The sequence below is a fragment of the Rhizoctonia solani genome, chromosome 6 (genome assembly GCF_016906535.1).
Source record: "Rhizoctonia solani chromosome 6, complete sequence".
In the NCBI taxonomy this organism is placed as follows: Eukaryota; Fungi; Basidiomycota; class Agaricomycetes; order Cantharellales; family Ceratobasidiaceae; genus Rhizoctonia; species Rhizoctonia solani.
In genome coordinates, this window is record NC_057375.1 from 1656521 (window position 1) to 1678280 (window position 21760).

Below are 21760 nucleotides of genomic sequence, written 5' to 3' on the forward strand. Positions count from 1 at the left end.
TTAAGAAGTTTTAAACTGGGAGTATAGTTAGAGGATATATACTCCTGTGATATGATGTGTGAGGTATATGAGAGCAAATCAGGGCCTTGTTCGGTCCATGCGAGGTTGAGAACCAAGTCGTGGGGATTTAGCAGCAAGTCATTCCGAAGATCACGTGCCTGAAAGCTTAATTTAGCGCCGACAAATCTAACAAATCATTGATGGTTTAATTTATGTCGGTCTTTGTCCGTTTGCCCCGACTTGTGCGGTGTACCCGACTCGCATCAACACTTTCCTCAAGTTCGAATGGCTCTAGTGCACTCAGACAGATTGAAAATGAATCTGGACGACTTTTGCGTGTGGTAGAAAAGCGCATTGCGGAACGAAAACGAGCTGAGCAGGAGGCAAGTATAGAGCTTTCGTTGTACAACTAACCTTTCTGATAAATTTTCTTCAAAAATTGATCAGCTTTCAGAAGGTTCAAGCATGAGCATGAAAGACCAAATTTCTCGCTCCAGGCTAATAAAGGAGCTTGAACCACTAGATAGGACCTGGAGCGAATGGTTATCGGTGCGAGAGGTGAGTGCTCAGTGATACTCTTCTGTTTTTTCAGTTCTCACTCCTTTGAAGGCTTTCTTACAATCAGAATCGCTCTTGTCTGATTCTGATCCGGAATTACGAGCACTTGCGGTGGACGAACAGGCCGAATCACTCGGTAAACTCCAATCATTGGCCTCGGAAACATTCCCGTCGCTGCTTATGCGGGCGTCATCCACCTCATCCTACGGTGCCGCCATCGAGCTTAAATCTGGCGTAGGAGGAAGTGAGTCGGCACTTTTCCTCGGCAATTTAGCGAGGATGTACTCCCGCTTTGCCGCCACACACAAGTATTCGTGTGAATGGATCAATAAAAACGAAATGGAAGGCGCTAGAGGTGGGATCAAGGACGCGATACTGGAAATTAAGGGTGAAGGGTCATACGATGCTCTGAGATGGGAGAGTGGAGTGCATCGAGTCCAACGAGTGCCCGCAACGGAAACACAAGGGAGAGTTCATACTAGCACTGTAGCGGTTGTGGTAAGCCAGTCCTCGTTCGGGCTACTACCATCCTTATATCCTCGCCAGGTTCTTCCCGTCATAGAAGGTGCAAGTGAGACCGAGGCGGATGATATAGTGGACCCTAAGGATGTCCGAACCGACGTCATGCGTTCACGAGGTGCTGGTGGCCAGCATGTAAACAGGACCGAGAGTGCAGTGCGCTTAACACACGAGCCAACTGGCATTACTGTCTCCATGCAAGACTCTAGAAGTCAGCATCAGGTATGTTGAAGAGCTGCTACTTGTACAGCGCGTTCATTTTTTAATAGAACCGGGCGAAAGCATGGATGATTTTGCGTGCACGGCTTTTAGATCGTAAACTCCAGGCGGAGATGGAGGCTCGTCGCGCCGTACGAAGAGACTTGGTCAAAGGTGCTGATCGTAGCGAAAAAGTTAGGACTTATAATTACGCGCAGGTGTGTATTACGGATTCATCTTCCATGTGCACGCTATAACAGTCATGAACCTAGGACCGAGTAACAGATCATCGAGTCGGATTAACAATAAAGAACCTGGAAGCCGTAATGGAAGGAGACGCATTAGAAGAAATCATTCAGGCACTTCAAAAAGACCATGAAGCAACAATGATGGAAGAATTGTTGCAAGACGATGTTGACTAAGAAGTTTAAATTTACAAAATCATGCGCGCTTCAGAAAGGCTGTATTTTAAAATCATGGGTACATGCAACTGTGATCAACCTCCACCATTTGGGTCAAATGCTTGTTGAAACCTTGGGCGAGTGAGCATTGGTGTTCTCCATAAGAAGGTCAATTTTTACAATAATATGTGAGTGGTGTGGTGCATTGTGCCAGTCTACAACAACAGTTGAATTAAACCTTGTTCTGTGCTGTAGGGCTGTTTTCGGCCCTGACCCGAGTCATCTTCAGGGCTTCAATATCGCATGTAACTTGTCATTTGAAATCCTCTTCTATTTTGGTCATGCAGCATTAAATCATCTTATTGGCGAAAGTCGTATAAAAATGGAACGGGTAGGCACGAACAAAGTTTGAGAACGAGAAGAATCATGATATAAACTAGTTTCACCACAGAATATCCTATTTTGAGCCTTGATAGATAGTGTGTATGCGCTCGATTCCCGTGCCCTCCAAATCAGTCCAGTTTGGGACAGAGCACGTGACCGTTTGTTGGTCAGGATACGCGAAAGTGAACCCCTATTGAGCGTTGATCCCGACGACAACCATCGAGACATACCTTGTCCGTTGGAGAGCGGTTTACGAGTCGTTTACTCTGGCAGATTTACGTCTGATACGAGCGGGGAATTATTTGGCGATAATTCTGTATGCAACCTAGTGCCGAAGCCGCGAGGGCGGCAGCCCTTCAGGCCGAATTCAATGAGAAGAAGTGGGTATGGGTTCCAGACGAAGACGAGGGCTATCTAGCAGGATGGGTGGTCAAGGAGAATACAAATGATCGAGGGGTCGAGGAAGGTGATATTGTTATGGCCGCTGGGGGCGAGGTAAGTAACGCGACGTTGGCGAAGCTGTTATCCTAAGTTTATCGGAAATGTGTTCTCTAGATTAGGACTATGCCGCTATACTCATTGTCTAAGATGAACCCACCGAAATTCGATCGCGTCGAAGATATTGCCGACCTTACGTTTCTCAACGAAGCAAGTGTTGTGCACAACCTGCGACTCCGTTATGGTTCGGGCGCTATATATGTACGTTGGTCAACCATTTATTACGTTGCATCAAGTCTCACATTATCCAGACATATTCAGGTCTTTTCCTTGTAGCCATAAACCCTTACACGAACCTTTCGCTATACACCGATGCCATTGTACAACAATATCGTGGTAAACGACGCGACGATAATGCGCCCCATATTTTTGCTATTGCTGAACGCGCTTGGGTTAACCTGGGCGAAGAAGGGAGAATCAAAGTATATTGATCACGTAAGTAAGCCAACTGGCTACTAATTAAGTGCTCATTGTTGGGTGTCGTGTCGATGCAGTGGGGAGTCGGGTGCAGGTAAAACCGAAAACACCAAGAAGGTGATTCAGTATCTTGCCGCGATCGCGAACGAGTCCGCCACGAGTACAGTTCCGGAAGGATCGTCCTTCAAGGCCAAGCATGGGTCTGCACCTTCAATAGGTACGCAATTTCTCCCACTCTAACAGTTCACGCGGTCAGCTACAACTTTTTATCGGGCGTATTTTGCTCACAATGCTTGATATTGTAGGAATGGGCCCAGGTTATCTTAAGCAGAACCACACGGGATCCAGTACCGCAACCATAACATCATCAAAGCTAGGACTACTTGAAAGGCAAATTCTTCAAGCCAATCCGATCCTGGAAGCATTCGGTAACGCGCAGACGGCACGGAACAATAATTCCTCTCGGTATGTAATCATCTAGTCATGGAGTCTGGACATCCTAACGTGGGCTTGAATAGGTTTGGTAAATTCGTCCGCATTGCTTTTGGTGGAGATGGAAGTATTGCTGGTGCCAGCATCGACTGGTACCTTCTCGAGAAGAGTCGTGTCATTACTCGTAGCGAGATCGAGCGAAATTTCCACGTGTTCTACATGTTATTAGAAGGCGGGGGAGGGTTAAGAGGTAGGTTTAGGTTTTCACGCTTAATTATGACATTAATTGTAATTACGCTATTTTAATTTAGACACCCTGTTGCTCCAGGGAGGAACCCAGGAATATGAATATCTTAACAAGTCGCGGAGGGAGATTGACGGAGTCGACGATCGAGAAGAGTGGCGTTTGCTCAAGGTACCTAATTAAGACCACTAACCATGTAGTTCCCGTATTTACAATCGTCCACAGACTGCTTTGGACGTCGTTGGTTTTACCCCCGATGAGCAACTCGATCTCTTCCGAGTTGTGGCCGCCATCTTGCATATTGGAAATATCGACATATCATCCGACCGCACCGATCAAGCTCAAATCAAGTCTAATGTTGCTCTCGAAAAAGCTTGCCATTTGCTTGGAATTTCCCCCCAAGAATTTTCCAAGGCCGTCTTGCGCCCGCGAGTACTTGCTGGTCGAGAATGGGTCACTCAAGCCCGTACGAAGCAGCAAGCTATTGACGAGTTGGGTGCTCTGTGCAAAACGATGTACGAGAAGACGTTTGGATCCCTTGTGGAGCGAATCAACCGTGCTTTGGACCGACCGACTTCTAAATCTTCTTTCATTGGCGTACTCGATATTGCAGGATTTGAGATTTTCGAGACTAACGGATTCGAACAACTTTGTATCAACTATACCAACGAGCGTCTTCAACAATTCTTCAACCGACATATGTTTATCCTTGAACAGGAGGAATACGCGCGTGAAGGAATTGAATGGGAGTTTGTCGACTTCGGCATGGATCTGCAGCCCACAATCGAGTTAATTGAGTCGACTTCGGCCAATGGACAAGGCGGCGGAACAGTAAGCGGGCATGGTCCTGGAGGCGGTGGTGCTGGTGTCGGTTGGATTGGGATCTTGAGCTGTTTGGACGAAGAGTGTATCATGCCCAAAGCAACGGACGCAACATTTACCGCGAAGCTTCACGCAATCTGGTCTCCTCCTGGCTTGGACGAAGAACAACCTGCACACCCTGGCCAAACTAAATATGCCCCCGCACGATTCGCTCAAGGCTTCATTATTCAACATTATGCCGGACGTGTCGAATACCGAACCGACGGGTGGCTCGAGAAGAACAAAGATCCGTTGAATGATAATATCGGGCGGGTCATGGCCAGCTCAAACGAGCCTTATATTAGCACTCTTTTTGCAGACTTTGTGGACGCTGGTGCTGGAGTAGTTGGTGGCGCCGGAGCTGCTTTTGGTGGTGTGAAGAAACGAGTTAAGAAGGGTGCATTCAGAACCGTTGCCCAAGGACACAAGGAACGATTGGCTAATCTCCTGACGACTCTACAATCTACTCAGCCCCACTTTGTTCGTTGCATTGTGCCAAACGGATTCAAAAAGCCCGGACGCATCGATGTTCCTCTTGTTCTGGACCAGCTGAGATGTAATGGTGTTCTTGAAGGTATCCGTATCGCCCGTCTTGGGTATCCGAATCGTCTCCCCTTTGCCGAGTTCAGGCAGCGTTATGAGTTGTTGACTCCTGGTGTCATTCCTCGTGGATACATGGACGGCCGAAAGGCATGCCTACGAATGGTCGACGCGCTCGAACTTGACGAAAACGCCTATCGTATTGGAACAAGTAAGGTATTTTTCAAAGCTGGCGTACTCGCCGAACTTGAAGAGCAGCGAGACGGCCTATTGTTCGACGTGTTCTCTCGTTTCCAGGCCGCCGCTCGTCGATTCACTGCTCGCCGTCAAATGCGCAAAATTCTCAACCGCGCGGTGGCAATCAGAACTATCCAGCGGAACGCACGAGTTTATATTCAATTGCGCGAGTGGCCATGGTGGCAGCTTTACACCAAGGTTCGACCATTGCTCGCTGCGACCCGAAACGACGAGGAGTTGCGGATCAAAGAGATGGAACTCGCACGGGCGCGAGAAATGGCCGAGCGCGATCAAAAGGAGAAGGCGGCATTGGAGGCACTCAAGATGCGTTTGGAAACCGACAAGGCGCGTATTGAAGAGCAACTCGAAGCCGAACGCCAGCTAGGGCTTGATAAAGAAGAACTGTTGGCCAGATCTAAGGCACGAGAGGTCGAACTCGAAGATGAACTCAATACGATGCAATCCGATTTGGACGAGCTTGATTCCCAGCTCGAGCGTGCTCTGGCAGCCGTCAAGTCCGGGGAAGAGAAATACACTCGCTTGAAGGAGGCGTTTGACGAGGCAGCGGAACATCTGGCGAGGCTCGAGGAAGGGGAGAAGGATTGGGACGAGGAGAGGAAGGAAAGGGAAGACATGTGTGTAGAACTGGAGACTCAAAGGGATCGTCTCGAACAAGAAGTTACCGAGTTGAAGGGAGCGCTGGCTGAGAGAGACGAAGATGTGACACTTATCAAGGAGCGTATGGATGCTGCGGTCGCTGAGCTTGAGGGGAAACTTGGCGCAGAGACACGCACAAGGTGAGAGACATCATCCTTATATGCGTCTTTTTATTTAATCTTTTATACAGAGATGTCAGCAAAGCGAAACTTGAGGCGCTCGAGAAAGAGGTTCGTCAAGCCAAGGATCAAATCACCGAACTCAGCCGCACAGCAACCGACTATGAGGCGATGCTCCAGCGCAAGGAAAACGACATCGGTCGCTTGAACAGCGAGCTAACCAGCATTCGTCGCGAACGCGAAACTGCAATGAAACAATGCGCAGAACTGGAGGCTGACATCGACACCCTCGCAAAGGAACTTGATGCATACCGCGATGACGCTGACCGTGATTCCAAGGCCCGTAAAAAACTTCAAAATGAGCTTGATGAGTTGCGTACTTTGATGCGGGCCAAGGCATCTGAAGACACTCAACGCGCCGAGGCGGAAAAGAGTCGAGCGCAGGAAATATCCGTTTTGCGTACCCAGGTGTCTGAACTAAGCGCTGAGCTCGCTAGTGTTCGAAGGCAGGCAACCGAGCTCAGAAAAGCTACGAGTCGATCTCGAGAATGCCCAACGCGAGAAGGAAAACCTGAGCACCTCTCTACGCGAACTCAAGTCAACCTCCTCTAGCAACAAGACGAAGTTAGTAGATGCAGAGTCTGCGCTCGCAAATGCGGAAAAAGCTAAGCGAGCAGTCGAGGCCGAGCTGCAGACTCTGCGTGCCCGTCAGATCGAGACCGATAATCAGTTGGAGGAAATGACGAAGAATAAAGATGTTAGTCGAACTGCCTTTTTCTTGCTTGCATACTGAGTGTCTGGCACAGTCTCTCGAAAACAAGTCGCTGCCGCATATGCTAAGCACCAAGATTTCGAAGATGCCGTCCTTCAGATCGAACGCGAAAAGTCTTCCTGGGTTAGGCAGATGGATGCACTCCGAAAAGAGCTGGAAACCGAGACAAGCAAGCGCGCTAAACTCGAAAAGTCGGGTTCATCGCAGAATCGAGAGGTTTCCAAACTCAAGGACACCATCGCCAAGTTCGAGCGCGATCTGAAAAAAGCCCAGGGAGATATCCGAGACAAGGAATGGGAAATTTCTCAGCTCAAATCCAAGCAAGACAAGACCATTGTTGAACATGTTCACGTCCTCGAAGCTGCCAAGAAGGTCACCGATGGGCAGTTAGCCAGCGCTCAGGTTGAACTGCAGCGCTTAACTACCTACGTCCGCTCCTTAGAAAAGGCCAAGACACGTTTGTCTGCCGAAGCTGAAGATTATGCGCGCGAGACCGAGCGGGAGCGTCAAGATTTGCGAGCAAAGGAGAAGGCTCTGAAAGTTGCGAATGATAAGCTTGCCAAATCTGAGGCAGAAATCGAATCCGAGCGGCATGCCAAAGAAACCATCGAGACTCAAAATCGAAGGCTTCAGAGCGAGATTCAAATGCTTCAGACCCAGATTGGCGATTCCGCTCGTCAGCTATCAGCGGTTACCCGTTCAAAAGATGCGTTGGAAGCCGAGCTTGCCAAGATAGCAGATGACGGCGACACTCAGAATGCCATGGCCAATCTCGGCGTCAGTACGAAGACCGCATACATCAACTTCAAACTCAACTTGAAGATGCTGACACTGCACGGTCCATCGGCGATCGCATCAAGCAGAAGGTAGAGCGCCAGTTGATGGAGATTCGCCGACTGGTTGCCACATCGGGTCCCAAGGATGATGTTTTCCGGAGTAGACTTCTTAACGCTCTCGCCACCGTTGACCAGGAGATGGAACAGGAAATTGCTTCCAGGGCGCGCACAACTTCTCGAGGGAGCCGAGGTGACGATGGCAAGACATATGGCAACACTACGCCATCCAAACGCTCTCTCAAACCGAACGGCAAAGCACCCAGACTCTCCGAGCCTTCTCGAACCCTTGACCGTCAACAAGACGAACATCTGCGCAACCAAATACAAGTCCTCGAGCTCAGATGGTTGCTTCTGATCGTGTACGCCAACACCTCGAGACCTCCCTCCGTGAAATTAGTCAAGACTTGGATAAGAGCGATGGATCGAAACAATCCCTCGAAGCATACCGTGCTCGATTGGCTAAAGAAAATTCTCGACTCAACGAATTACTCGCGGAGGAGGCGGAAGCAAGGCAGGCCACGGAGAATGCTCAGTTAGGTGGGATCAAGTCGATGTGGACGAAATTCCATGATCTTATGGCCGAAGAACGCGAGAGCTACAATAAGCTTGAGGACTCCCGAAGAGCGCTGGTAGGTTATAAATATAAGGTATTCGATGCTATTTGATATTAAAGGAAAACATAGCTCGCCCAGCAACGCGCTGCTCAGGTTGAGGCTGATGACAATCGACGACAAGTCGCTGAGCTCAACCAGGCTAAGAAGACATTGATGGTCGAAGTTGCCAATCTCAAGGACCGTATTGAAATGGAGACGATGGCGAAGAATGAGGAATCCAGTAAGACTGGTGGCCTTTCGTGTGACAGGACGGAATGACCTACCAATACTAGATGCCAAGCGTCGCCTGCAAGCAGAACTCCAGAATTGGAAGTTACTTCTTCTACATCATCAGCCATTCACTCTGGTAAGTACGCCCAAGACCTGGGCATATGACACGAGCTGACCAACGCTGCAGAGCTCAAACAAGCTGTTGAGACGTACAAGTCCCAGGCAGAGCAGTACATGGAGCGCATTGAAGCTGCTGAATTGGCCAAAGCTCAATCTCAACGCGCTGAGAGCCTTGGTAAGCCTCTATATCTACGCAAAAAGCATGTACTCATTCAGCATTTAGCCCGCCGTGCCCTCACGGAAAATGAGAAGATTCTGCAAGAGGCTAATAGCGAACGTCTAGCTATAGAGGCGGCACTTGAGCGAGCCGAACAGCACATTCACGATCTGGAAGCTAAATTGGAAGACGAGAACCGTGAGGTTTCCAATATGGAATTGCTCCAGCAACGTTTGGCCGAGGCGATGGAGGACGAACGCGACCAGTATCAGAAGACTTGCAGGAGCGTGACTTCGCCATTGACCAAACGCGCAAAAAGTACCAAGGTACATCTAATCTTTTATACAATGAGTGGCGTTTAATGACCTTTGATCTGAAGCCGAACTCGCTCAACTAAGTGAAGGTACAGAATCTAGTTCTCTTATAGGAATTACCATTCTAATACATCTCCATAGAGCTCCAATATCAGCGAGATGCAATGAGTCGGTTGCGTGAGGAGAACCGCAAGACTCGATCAGAACTGGACGACCTCCAATTGCGGTATGACGACGAAGTCTATTCTGGGGAACTTGGAAGAAAGATAAGGAGCGATATGAGACCAAGATTGGGGACCTCGCAGCTGCTTATGAGTCAGCGACGAATGCCCAAACCGAACAACAAACCCAGATCGTTGCCCTTCTTTCTCAAGTGCGCGAATTGCGAGCTGTTTTGGATGAAGCCGAAGCAGACCGTGCCGCCCTTCAGAAAGCGCGGCGGCACTCGAAAGTCGCCTCAACGATATTGCCCAAGAACACATGGACGCCAACAAGTTTTCGTCTGATCGCATGATGCAGGAGCTACATTTGAAGAATCAGGAACTTCGCGGCGCACTTGAAGAGCAAACTGATCGTGTCGGCCTCGCAACTCAGCGACTGAAGAAGGCCGAAGGCTATGCCAACGAAAGCCAGTCGGAACTGAAGAAAGTCCGGGAAGAGAACTCCAGTCTGGACAGACTCAATGTACGTTGATCGTGCATATCCCCGTTTCTTCTCCTTGTATGGATGTGATGATATGCTTAATATATGCACTTTTGGTGATTAGGCATCGCTTGAGAAGCAAGTCAAGGAACTCAATCTACGGCTTGTCGACTTGGAGACCCAAGCGTACACGTCCTCGCCTCGTACTCCTGGAACTCGACGAGTGGATTCACGAATCGAAGAACTTGCCAACAAGATTAGATCAGACTCTGCGCGTATGTTTGGTTCTCTAGTGGTTTGAGGCATGAGCTAAGATATTTGTAGGTGAAAACGAGAGGATCAAGGGATACGAAGAGACCGTAATGAACATGCGTTCACAATTGGACCAAGCTGTACGCATATACCAAACAAAAACGTAGACCAAAACACTGACAGATATATTCATAGCAACGGACCGAAGAAGAACTTCAAATGGCCAAGCGGCGCGCTGAGCGCGAAGGTGCCGACTATAAACAACGCGCCCTAGTGTGAGTGGCATTACTTTGTCTTTCCTAATTCTGAACTCATAAATGTATAGCCTTGAGCGGGAAGTCGAAAGACTCAGGAGCAGACTAGATCGTCCGCCGTCAGCTATGGTAGAGCGTGGTCCGCCGGGGAGGATTCCCTCGCCCATCAGAAAGGAAGTCAAATTTGAGACATGAGCACTTTCAGAGCTGCAGTTTGGTATTTCGTGTAGCACTTGTACTATTTCAGCATGGACACTACAATACATCCTTTACTTTTGTACATAACCTAATTCATCGTGTATTCTGTATTCTAATATTTGGCGGTCGCTGGGATAAGCACCATTGTTCATGAGGTGCCTGGTCATGATCATCATAGCGCCATTGATCGCAGACATCCTTCGCATGGTTTCACCTTCACAAGTAAGATCCCCGTTATTCGGGTAGCATCAGCTGCCATACGGACAAGACAAACCATTCCACAATTCCACAGGGCCAGTTGACAGAAGAATTACCGCAACGCATCTTTGACACAAAGTAAACTGTCCCAGCCAGAGATCTACTGCTGACATGGATCGATTTGCACGAAGATAATATACAGGCGATTATATAGCTAAGCCCTGGCGCTATAATGTCGTATCTAGAGCTCCTGTGCCACCTGTACGTTGGTGCCTACGCTGGAAGTCTCCTACTATCCCATCTTAGGATTGCTAAAAATAAGAATGTCAACAAGTATAAGATTCCCAAGACAAACACAACATTGCTTACAGTTGGTCTCTATAAATTCACCACTACAGGCCATAATCGCGGCTGTCCACAGTACGACCATTGCGGCCAGTAGCACCCAAGGGACAACCCCGGACTCAGCAGATGTAAATATAAGCATTAGTTCTCATCCGTGACATATTAGTATTTGCATACTTGAATGTTGATTTCCCCTTTAATATCTGCATCACTCACTTTCTTTTCGCCACTGTGACGATGGTGACATCAATGGCGAATGCTACTGTAGTGGCAGTTGCGTCCACGACGCAAGTCACTAATACCATCTTTTTCACGATGTACACAGTCAAGCATATTTTGACCAATGCGAACAACAGTGTCACGAGTGCCAAAGTGCACGCCGCATGTATGTGAATGCGTACACTATGAAAGCCCGTGGAACGAGATTTGGCCCACCTGTGAGATGTGATACTTGAACAAACATTACGACTTGTATAATATTATCCAGGCGGCTTTCGAAGCCCCCAAACACATGTTGGGTTAGATTGACATTCAGCTGAGTTGGTGTATCATGTTTTACGCTAATTGTAAGGGTCTATTATTGACATTGATATCATACTTGTGAATGTTTGTGCGCGGGAGCAGTGCGCCGCCCACGAGAGCGGACCAATTCTCAACCCGACTATTCTGGACACAGTGTGAAATCGGTCGACTACCAACAAAGTAGAAATCGCATTAAGTTTACGAAGTACTGATATCGGACGCACACTAACCCCATACCCCGAACCCCGCCCCACCCGAAATCCCAGCAGCATTAAGGAAACCTGCCTTGAGGTGCCCCGGAAAGCTTTAAATTGATATATACTTGATTATAGGTAAGGAAAATGACACGAGCAGGAGGGGGACAAACCCTAAAGACACTAGATAGGGAAGAATAGAGCTTTTATCGAGCACCGTTATTCGCAATAATAGATAGGAGAGTTTAGAAAGGGCAGTGCAAGAGTAGAGTGTGATTTTGTTTGTTTTGAATCCTTCGACTGTGGCCCCTTTATTGGTAGTTTGCACGCGGCTTTAGAGTGAACAAGGTGTTCTGTGTACTAATACCTGTTTGTCAACGCGAGGTGTGGGGAAATGCGGTCAATTACTCTTGGTTATCGATTTGGGTAATTTATGGGATCTTGCATCGGAGTGGCTACTCCCAGTTGGGCCAGTGGCAAATGTGACAATCAACAAATCCAGGTTTTCACAGGGTACTCCGTGTTCTTGAGGTTTTCGGGGGTACGCAGACACAATTACCTATTTCGGAATGTAGCCACGCATTTATACAAACAACGACAAGCAACATAACTTGTGTAGCCACTCAACTTTTTCTCGAACATACTGTCAGCCAACCCCGATATTGTAGCCCTGCTCAACAAACTAGACTCATACAATGTCAACGCCTTCTTCCTGGCGTTGGCCAGTTCTTCTCTCGGGGCGAGCTATCGGAGAACTGAGGCAGCTCATAGAAAACCGTAAAACACTTGAAATTATTCGAACCAAGCTCAAGTGGGTTCCGCTTTTATCATTAAACAATGGTTAATTACAACTTAACTACAGGGAGCTTTCCCGGGCGCAGTTTACGACTGACAATTATCTCGTCGTCCGGGGTACAGAAAATCATATCCCGGTCTTCAGAGCACGCATGAGCGTTGACCTGAGAATTATCTATACAATCGATTTAATAGCAGATCCCGAAGGCAAAGTATGACCTATACTCTGATTTATACCCACATGCTGATACTTATTACATCCAGTACGATTGCCAAAGTAGGGTGTTGAAAGGCTTCGTGACTTTCGTTGATACTAACATCGTGGTTTAGCCATCAAGGTTTTTTCTGTATCTACTCGGGCTCGTATATCATATGACTTTTGGGTAAAAGTCTCCAAGTATTTGGTAAGACACGGTCGAGAATATCGGGACCGGTAAGAGTATCCCAGATTTCGTCACAAACTTGGAGCTAAGTGTACCTCACCAGATGCACTCGGCGCGAGTATGTACAAACTGCAGATGGCCCGCTCAATATACCGGCGATGTTTGGTCACAAAGAATATGTCCTTGCGGGCCCAGATAGCGAGTATCGTCTAGACGATGATGAAGCCCCAGCGTCCGAGACAGACATGAATGAGGTATGCCTGTTGTCATTTCTCGCGCGAGCTTCACAATAATGGTCTTTTTTTGGGCCTCACAGCTTCATGAAATTGTAGCGTGAGTTGATTTCGGGGACATGGTAAAGAAATCTGAGCGCTAAATTTACACCTCCATAGCCTTGAAAAATTCTCGCCGGCTACAAAGTCCTTGTATAACTGTAAGCTGCTCACATGAGTACCGAAGTAACTTAGCCGCTGAGTTATGTCGATATTATGAAGCAATTTTAGCTGATATGGAAGCCGTCCTCCCTATGGCCCTGAAGTAAGTAATCTTCTCGTTTGCCTTTTTTGTAGTGTCTGAGCATTGTTCAGCCCCGACGAACGGAGGATTGTACGTCATCATGGGACGTCCATAGTGATTGGCCGTAGTGGCACAGGTAAGATACAATTGCTCTGTGAAACGCCACAATCTCATTTCCCTCCTCAATACCAGGGAAAACGACCGCGCTAATATACAAGATGAGAGCAAATGCTCAGCTCGGCTTGCGGTCCGATGAGCTACGACCTACTCGACAACTTTTCGTAACTCGATCCAAGGTCTTGACCCAGCATATAGCTAGGAACTACCAAGGATTGATTGATTCGAGTGATATCGCAAACAAATCGACACAGGAGCTTGAAGCAATGCGTCAAGAAAATCAAAAATACCAAAGCCGGGAGCTGGTTGAATACGACAACACGGTTGACCTACGCGTTGACCTTCCGCGTCGTTTTAGCGATCTCAAAGATAGCCATTTCCCGTTATTTGTATCATTTGATAAGGTATGAGTCTCTTCGTCGTGAGCACACTAGCAGGACTCAACTGATATGTGCCTTGCCACTACCTAAGCTGTGCGAATTGATTGAAGGGGACATATTTGGTGCTGCAGGTGAAGATGCATTAACTTCTGCAAGGACTCGCGCCCAACATATCATATCATTCAGGTTGGTCGTAATTTAGCCATCCCCAATCACCGCTTACGCATTTTATATTTCCAGCGACTTCAAACACAGATACTGGCCAACGTTCAGCCCTGGGCTAACACGCAACCTCAATCCAGCGCTGGTTTTTTCTGAGATACTTGGGGTAATCAAAGGATACGGCCGTAACTTAACTATGGATGAATATCTATCGGAGTTGAGCCATAAAAAATCACCGCTTCTTATGGGTGTTCGTGGCCAGGTATATGCAATCTATGAAGAATACACCAAGCAATGCCGCCGGCGCTATGAGATAGATAACGCAGACAGGTAAGCTTGGTCTATATTAGGATATTTTCACGGCAGTAGCTTTTTGTTGGGTTTAGGACTCAAAAGATATTATCGAGATACAAGGTACCTGCCGAATCCCGAGTAGACTACATGTAAGGGTATAACCTGACACTATATTACAAGTAGTAATCTCAGTATCTTAGCTTTGTGGACGAGGTCCAAGACCATTTAATGTCCGACGTTTATTGTGAGCTTCAATTGTTGACCATTTGTTGACTATTTTTCGATCATTCCTATTGTAATAGTGCTCCAGTCTCTGTGCTCAAACCTAGACGGAGGATATTGGTGCGGTGATACCGCTCAAACCATCAACGTCGGTAGCTCTTTTCGAATCAAAGACCTGAAAGCGTTTATATATGATAACATGGTATGGAGTGTGTCCCACACGCTCCGTGGTACCTTCATTGCTTAACCAAGTACATGTTCGGCAGATACCTAAGGAGGCTTCTCGTTGGCAGCGTAAACCAACGGCTCCATTTTCTCTTTTCGAGCTTACTGTCAACTTCCGTAGCCATGCAGGCATTGTTCGTTATGCCGCATCCCTGGTCGAACTCATCTATACTTTATTTCCAACTTCTATCGACATCATGAAGCCTGAATCCGCCAAGACGCCGGGTCTGCCACCTTTGTTGTTCTTTAGTCCTGATAACGATGAGGCCAGTTTGTTCGCTATCTTTTGGATAAGAAGTACGCTGGGTAGCTTCTTTAATTAATAACTCGCTGACAAAACATAAAATCACTTAGGCCAATCGAGCAAGCTACTGCGTTTGGTGCTCAGCAGGCTATTATTGTTCGGTCAGAATCAACTGCTCAGTCCTTGAACAAGAGACTCCAAAAGCGCTGTACTGTGATAACGCTCCTAGAAACGAAAGGTATATTGATTTGTGACCCTCACCGGCACTACTAAATCGGCTCCAGGCTTGGAATTTGACGATATACTACTATATAACTTTTTCGCCGAGTCGGAAGCACCCAGCACTGCTTGGAGTGCTATTCGTATGCTCTCAGTTCACTACGAAGATGAGCGTGTTAGATTCTCCAGGATGGAAACGGACCTTGTTGTATCACCCGTCTTATGTTCCGAATTGAAACAACTCTATGTCGCCGTTACTAGGGCTAGACATCGGTGCTGGATATGGGACTCTGGGGAGACAATTGATGCTATGAAAGTAAGTACTAATATAACACCAATCTCCTTTATTAATTCAGACCGACACTTTGACTAGGTGGTCTGGGAAGGCCTGAAATTGATCACTTGTTCAGATTCCCTCGATTCGCTGAGCAAATTTGCAGGTACCTCCTAGTACACTAGTTGTATCAGTACGCACTAACATTAGTTAAGCTTCCACTAAGGACCTTCGACAGTGGGCCCAGCGTGGACAGGAGTTCTTTTCAACTGGCTTGTATGCACTGGCTCAGTCGTGCTTCGAGCGCGCTGGACAAGACAAAGAAGCCGCTATTGCCAACGCGTACCATGACATGACAGAAGCAAAAAACATTCAAGGCACTGGGAGCAAGGACGCTCTTGTCAAGGCAGCCAATAAAATGGAAAAATGTGCCAAATCCGAGAAGTCGCCGCACACCGCGTCTACACTTTGGTATCATGCCGCTACCTGTTGGCACGGAGCTCAAGACCTATACGGACCTCCAAAGCATATTGTCGAGGAGGCTTTTATGATCGAGCTGCAGTTGTTTCTTTTGAAGCTCAGAACATGGATGAGTGTTTGAGGATATTGGTTTTCTATTCCAAAGACATGGATACAGATCTTGTCCAGAGGATAGAAGAGGTTGCGTCAGTGCATTTCCTGCGCGAACGTAGATATGAGTTAGTCACCTATTGATTCCGAACGCCGCTTTTGTCGACGCAACTCATGTCCCCTCTCTAGCGATTTGCAAAAGCTCTTCAAGGGTGATCTAGATCGGTGCATTAACTTAGCTCGCTCACTTCGTTTTCCTACTCAAATAAAGGAGCTCCTTCAAAGAAACCAAAAGTTTGAAGATCTTGCCAACGAATACGTGTCTGATGGGCTACCCGTCCAGGCTATAGAATGTCTCCTCAAAGTTCGAAAAGCATCAACTCTTCAGCGATCCAGGGAGATCGTCTCTGGCTACCTGTGGACCGTTTTCAGTCTGGAGGCTATTCGAAACCCAGAGTCCCTTAAACGGGCAGAGGATTTGATTGATATATGCGCCACTTTAGATGGACTATCAGATCCTGCGGCTCGCTATGATGTAAGACATCTTTTATTTTTGTACGTTTTAAGCTAACGGCTCACCAATCAATTAGATTATGATATTCGCGACATTACTTGGTCATCAGACCCCTGCTCTTGAATTGTTTGATGACATTCGTGCAAAGCTGGACCCAAACTTTGAAGAAGAAAGAATTCGGCTAACACTAATTTATCATCACACACTCAAGCCAATCGATCGAGTTTATGATTCATGGGAGACCTTTTCGACATATCTTCGGGCCTGGTCCCAGTATTTATCACACATTCAACTCCTAAGGGATTTACCCAGTCCAAGTCGGAATTTTCAGGCCCGAAAGATTCTAGGTCTTGCCCAGTCGTCAACATCGGGTGCTAAAGACAACGCGTTCATTTCGATTCCAAACGGGACGTTCTTGCAAACCTTTTCCGGGAAAGGCCGAACCACAAAGAAAGGCTCTTCGCGCGACCTACTTTTGGCCACCAACGCTGCCGATGCATGTATTAGGGAAGCCCTTGACGAGCATACCCAGCAGTGTCTCAAAGATCTTAATACACACTTGCTCGGGACTCCTTGGATGCAGCCTCTCTCGCTCATACGGAATAGTGATTTGACTGCTTCTCCGTCTGATCCAACTTTGCATGATTTGTTCCCGGCACTGGATTTAGCGTTATCTTCCTTGGAGTTAGTCAAAGGGTACAAGTTCAAAGTCACAGCCACTAAATTCAGTGATAACGATATCGATAATATTCAAACGGCCTGGCTCATAAGACTCTTTAACATTGTGTTCCCGCCTACCGGTTCGGTCAACCGCTCTAGTCTCGAGTACCTGAAACCTGGATCTTCAACCTTATACGCTTGGACTAACGAAGCACTAGAGTCACTAAGTCCCAACAAGCATAAGCAAATGTTTGCGACGCTCTTTGTGGCTTATCTCTCTATCTCTTCGGAGCTCCTTCCGGTTCGCGAAGCATCCAAAACTGTCCAGCTATTCAAGCCTAAGAAAACTCCCGTGGGCTGCCCTCCCAGGCCTGACCTTTTTGCAGCTGACATAATTACACTGCATCAAACCGGATCTCTCGGGCAACTTCATAAAGTAGTTAATGCCATAGGGTAAGCAAAGCCACACGTTAATTTGTTCGTTATATTGAAGAGCTTCTCCGGAAGTCGGATTATTGAACAGGGATGGGCAATTGATGTAGCGGTACTAGTTCACTTGATCGAAAGGACAACGCGAGATTTAATTCTGGCAGAGCGCGCCATCACCACATGGTCCTACTGGGGTTATTCTGGGCTCGTGATTCCGTTAAGCTGGGCATCAAGCTTGACTATGCACGCAAAGTATCCACAAACACTCAGACATCAGCCTATTGGAACCTTTGTCCACCGTTTGCGGTTGGTCTTAATGGAATTGTTGCGTGGCATCCCTGGTTCGTAATCCACTAGCTCGGCGTCGCTTAAATATCCGCTAAACTCAGAAACGATATAGACCGCTGGAGGATGTTAAACGACGCACTTGGCGAATATGATGTTCAGTCTCTTATATCACGCTTGTATGTTTTTTCGAGCACAGTTCTTATTCTGCGGCTAATCTTTTGTTCAAAGAATTTGGGCAACCAGTCTATGTGAGTTGCGCATATACTCACTCGCCGAATCAAATGGACTTGAAATCTTTTCTAACTAATTCAGTGGCGATCAATCTTCATCCTGCCCATCCTGTGCTACCAACGGTGTTTGGTACGCTTCGAGATGTCGGAAAAGAACGAGGGGGTGTTCAAATGCCACTAACTGACGAAATAATGGCACTGGGTATCAATCCTGATACGTACGTGTTCGCATTTTAAACTGCCGACCAGCTGCTAAAGATTTTTTACAGATTATCAGTTAGCTCCAACCAGAGGTTATGCCTTGAATTACTCATGAAGACACTGATTCACGAAGAACTAGTAATGCTTCTGGGTAATGCTGGAGTCGCATGCCCCGCAAAGCAAAGTCTGGTCGCGAACACGATCACTTTCGATAATATTCCCCACCTTCAGTCCCTTCTATTCGATAGACTCAACAGAGGGGCAGCCGACTGTTGTTCTCAAGATTCACCGGAGCCATTCAATCTACAGATTGTACCTGATGGATTATCGGAGAGTCCTGTCGTAGAATGCACGACATACCATCAGACGGATGCCCATAACATCAACGTCTCCTTATCTGGACCGGAAATCGCCTCGGCCCTTCCTGATTCAAAGTCTCCGGATGAAGATCAGTTGCTTGAAGACGAGGTTTTGGAAGAAAAATTAACGCCAGATGATGCAGCCCGTTGTATTCAAGAAGCATGGAAAAAGGCCATCAAACGACAAGCGCAGCGACATCGCCTGCATGAATTCTCCGACGAGGGTCGTCTCTACGAATTACAACGCCCTCATTTTCCGAAAGCGGGTAAATCGGCCGAACGAAGGGATGTTTTGGCCCTGCATCTCATTAGAGGGCCGTGCCTATCTATCGTCTTGGGGCTTCAAATGCTAGTTGAAGAGATGCGCGAGTACCTTGAACATATTGACGATAACCTCAAGGAAGACAACTTGAAACCTAAAGACGTGGAAGAGCTTCAGAAGAAGAACAAGAAGAATCAACAAAAAGTCGAGTAAGTGTAGCACTACAGGGTTATACTGAATTTCTTTAAACAAAATTTAATAGAGGTTACCTTGGCAAAGTGAGCGAATGCCTGCCGCCAGGCAAAGCCCCCAGGATCATAAAACAAGGAAACATTGGCGGTATAAAAACCCAGACGAAAAAGGCCTGGGATGTTTTCATGAACGTTAAAAACTCAAAGACGGTGACCCAAGATGAGGGCTTCAAGGATGTCGAGAAAAGATTGTCTTATGGAAGAAACATGATTTTGAAGACGCTCGAGACATCCAACGACTTGAAACGTCCCAAAGGCAAGGGGCGTGCACGATAACATCAACGAGTTCAAGCCGTCCGCGTTGTATACTTCGGGAGTTGCGTTGTTGAATCGACGAAATGTGTATCTAGCTCTGTCGCTGCTGATCACGAATAATAATATCTTGGTTTTCAATCAGCTGTATGCTATCGAATACGCAGTGTCTACTGACGTGGCTGGAGCCCTTTAAACACCGCTCATCTCTAACCCAACATACAATTTATTGGGTACTGCATAAAAGTTACACCGATCTCAGAGCCGACAGTAACTACAATCCAAGCCATACAGGAAGCAAAATGTGGCAAATACGAAAGTAAGTCATCTGTCGAGGTCCTCCGACGAGTGCAATACGACTAAAGGCAGAAAATATCATGGAAATTGAATCGCAGACTAAACGAGACGAGAAAGTGTACAAATCGGGGATCCCTCACAGGACAGTCCTTTGGAAGCTCTAGCCGGCAGCACAAAAAGTCTCCGGGGATCCTCCAAAGGACAGGAGTCGCTGTGAGAGCTCAATCCGACCAAGGGGCCACAACCCGGAGATCTTCAAGAGGGCCTCATTGCCCTGATGAAGCTCGCCCCGGAATCGTGTTAAATAATTTTTTTTGGTATTTTTATGTTTTCCTTCTTTTTTTTGTATGCTTTTGTGTTCGCATAGATTCATGTGGAGTTTAAATAGCGAAACTAGTTGCCTTGTGAGACGTTAGCATTATCATGCTTACAAATTGTAGGACTGATACTCAACCTGTTGAGCGTCGTTTCATCTCATTTCTTGTGCTTCGCATCCACAAAGCAACTGGCGGCAATAGACGACATGTGATAAAGTCGCGCCCATTCCTCCCTGATCGCTCGTTGGAACAATTGCACCCAGTCGTAGTTTCCTTGGAACGACAAGGAGGTTGAAGCATGCGCATCGATAGCCTCGGGTGTAATGAGCAGTGGCTTGACTGGACCAAGTATGGGACGCCAGGCACCCGACACCTGAGCAGAGCAAGAGCTTGCCCAAGTCCTCCTATCATGTACCAAGTTAACCAAACCAAACCAGAGAAGGAAAAAAAACACTCGGTGTGCATACCCATTTCCTGGGTGACTTGGTTCTCGCGCAGGTGTCGATCCATGATCTCCCCATGGCCGCTGCCGTGCATGAAGTCGATACTTCACTAAAGGGTTTCAAACCAACAGCTACGACATCGAATCTGGTATTGATTGCATACAGTCAGACTATTGTAAGACAAATTCACTAACTCTCCACAAGAGCTCGCTCCCCGACCGAAGTATTCGCTATTGTATACGAGTACTGGATCACAAATTTAACCGAACCCAACGCTCGTTTACAATAGCGAATACTCCGGACACTACTCGGCTCTTCACACATATAGCCGCCCAGCTCTTTCAAAGCGCCACGGCTTGAGAGCACTCGTCCAAGTATTTAATGTAAAATACTGATCCTTCCTATCCTCCTGATACTCTCGCTCAGAGGAGCGCTCTCTCAAGCCCACGGACAATCAAACCGGAACTGGATGGCTTACTTGGTTCTATGCTCGGAAGAATCACGTGGCATGACATCGATGACGAGGGCATATTTGGTCAAGTTCTGCGGGACCTGGGACAGGTTCATCCCAAGAATACAGGCCGAGACCAAGGTCGGGGTATGGAAGGCTTCCCAACGCCGAAGATTGATCGACAGGTCGGACTGATGAACCCAAGCCGAGGAAAAAAGCGCCGGTGGTAAATCCAAATCCGAATTCATTGGTTTGTCCACCCAACAAAGAAAGAAAAACGCCAAAAAGTGGCTTATGGGACTTACAGAAGAGCTACCTCCCGTACGGGCAGCGATGGCTTGATACACTCGATCGACGCACCGTTAACGTGGCAATTCCTAATTATGGGTAGATCCGCTTGAACATGATTACTTGAAAAGACACTAGCCAATGAATGGCTTACCTCCTATGAGACTGTTGGTCGCACAACGATCAAATTCGCATCATTGCCCGATTCCACAACACACGAATTCACATAAAATAAACTTACAGGCCAGTCTTCTGCCTGACACGTCTTCGACTGATGTAATCGTAATCAGAGGCCATTTTGGGAGTTAGTACAAACTCGGAAATACATGAATAGGGAAGACACTTACAATAATGCGAGCTTTTGAAGCCGCCGCCATCGTCGATCGCACAGAATCGGGGTCAGTACCAGAGGTAAAACAAAAGG

The 21760-nt window shown here is 47.3% G+C and overlaps 4 protein-coding genes across 4 annotated transcripts; 3 read left to right on the forward strand and 1 right to left on the reverse strand.

Moving 5' to 3' along the window:
• Positions 1-212: 212 nt before the first annotated feature.
• On the forward strand, positions 213-1697 carry RhiXN_05953 (peptide chain release factor 1; the record flags this gene model as incomplete). The annotated part of the gene is made up of 6 exons (XM_043325769.1): positions 213-387; positions 455-558; positions 610-1056; positions 1105-1299; positions 1347-1493; positions 1548-1697. 6 exons carry the CDS (start codon positions 213-215, stop codon positions 1695-1697), a joined length of 1218 nt encoding a protein of 405 aa, XP_043181201.1.
• Positions 1698-2378: 681 nt separating this feature from the next.
• Positions 2379-10431, forward strand: RhiXN_05954 (Myosin head (motor domain); the record flags this gene model as incomplete). The annotated part of the gene is made up of 24 exons (XM_043325770.1): positions 2379-2555; positions 2616-2759; positions 2810-2980; positions 3102-3192; positions 3281-3440; positions 3494-3657; positions 3719-3822; positions 3877-6086; positions 6137-6525; positions 6563-6822; positions 6907-7618; positions 7660-8032; positions 8089-8302; positions 8357-8507; positions 8560-8633; positions 8687-8792; positions 8841-9092; positions 9154-9177; positions 9230-9461; positions 9523-9772; positions 9855-10005; positions 10055-10122; positions 10178-10257; positions 10308-10431. The coding sequence occupies 24 exons, from the start codon at positions 2379-2381 to the stop codon at positions 10429-10431; spliced, it is 6681 nt and encodes a 2226-aa protein (XP_043181202.1).
• Positions 10432-12388: 1957 nt separating this feature from the next.
• On the forward strand, positions 12389-19564 carry RhiXN_05955 (UvrD-helicase domain protein; the record flags this gene model as incomplete). Its single annotated transcript, XM_043325771.1, has 30 exons — positions 12389-12504; positions 12556-12700; positions 12753-12765; positions 12819-12921; positions 12975-13125; positions 13188-13204; positions 13264-13304; positions 13375-13408; positions 13459-13523; positions 13580-13908; positions 13976-14070; positions 14125-14376; positions 14433-14489; positions 14541-14584; positions 14643-14764; positions 14829-15012; positions 15054-15084; positions 15142-15239; positions 15316-15566; positions 15624-15690; positions 15740-16119; positions 16173-16222; positions 16284-16629; positions 16685-17721; positions 17776-18038; positions 18098-18161; positions 18214-18233; positions 18298-18433; positions 18485-19246; positions 19300-19564. The coding sequence occupies 30 exons, from the start codon at positions 12389-12391 to the stop codon at positions 19562-19564; spliced, it is 5538 nt and encodes a 1845-aa protein (XP_043181203.1).
• A 747-nt stretch (positions 19565-20311) lies between these two features.
• On the reverse strand, positions 20312-21713 carry RhiXN_05956 (uncharacterized protein; the record flags this gene model as incomplete). The annotated part of the gene is made up of 4 exons (XM_043325772.1): positions 20312-20558; positions 20622-20680; positions 21578-21607; positions 21684-21713. 4 exons carry the CDS (start codon positions 21711-21713, stop codon positions 20312-20314), a joined length of 366 nt encoding a protein of 121 aa, XP_043181204.1.
• Positions 21714-21760: the final 47 nt, after the last annotated feature.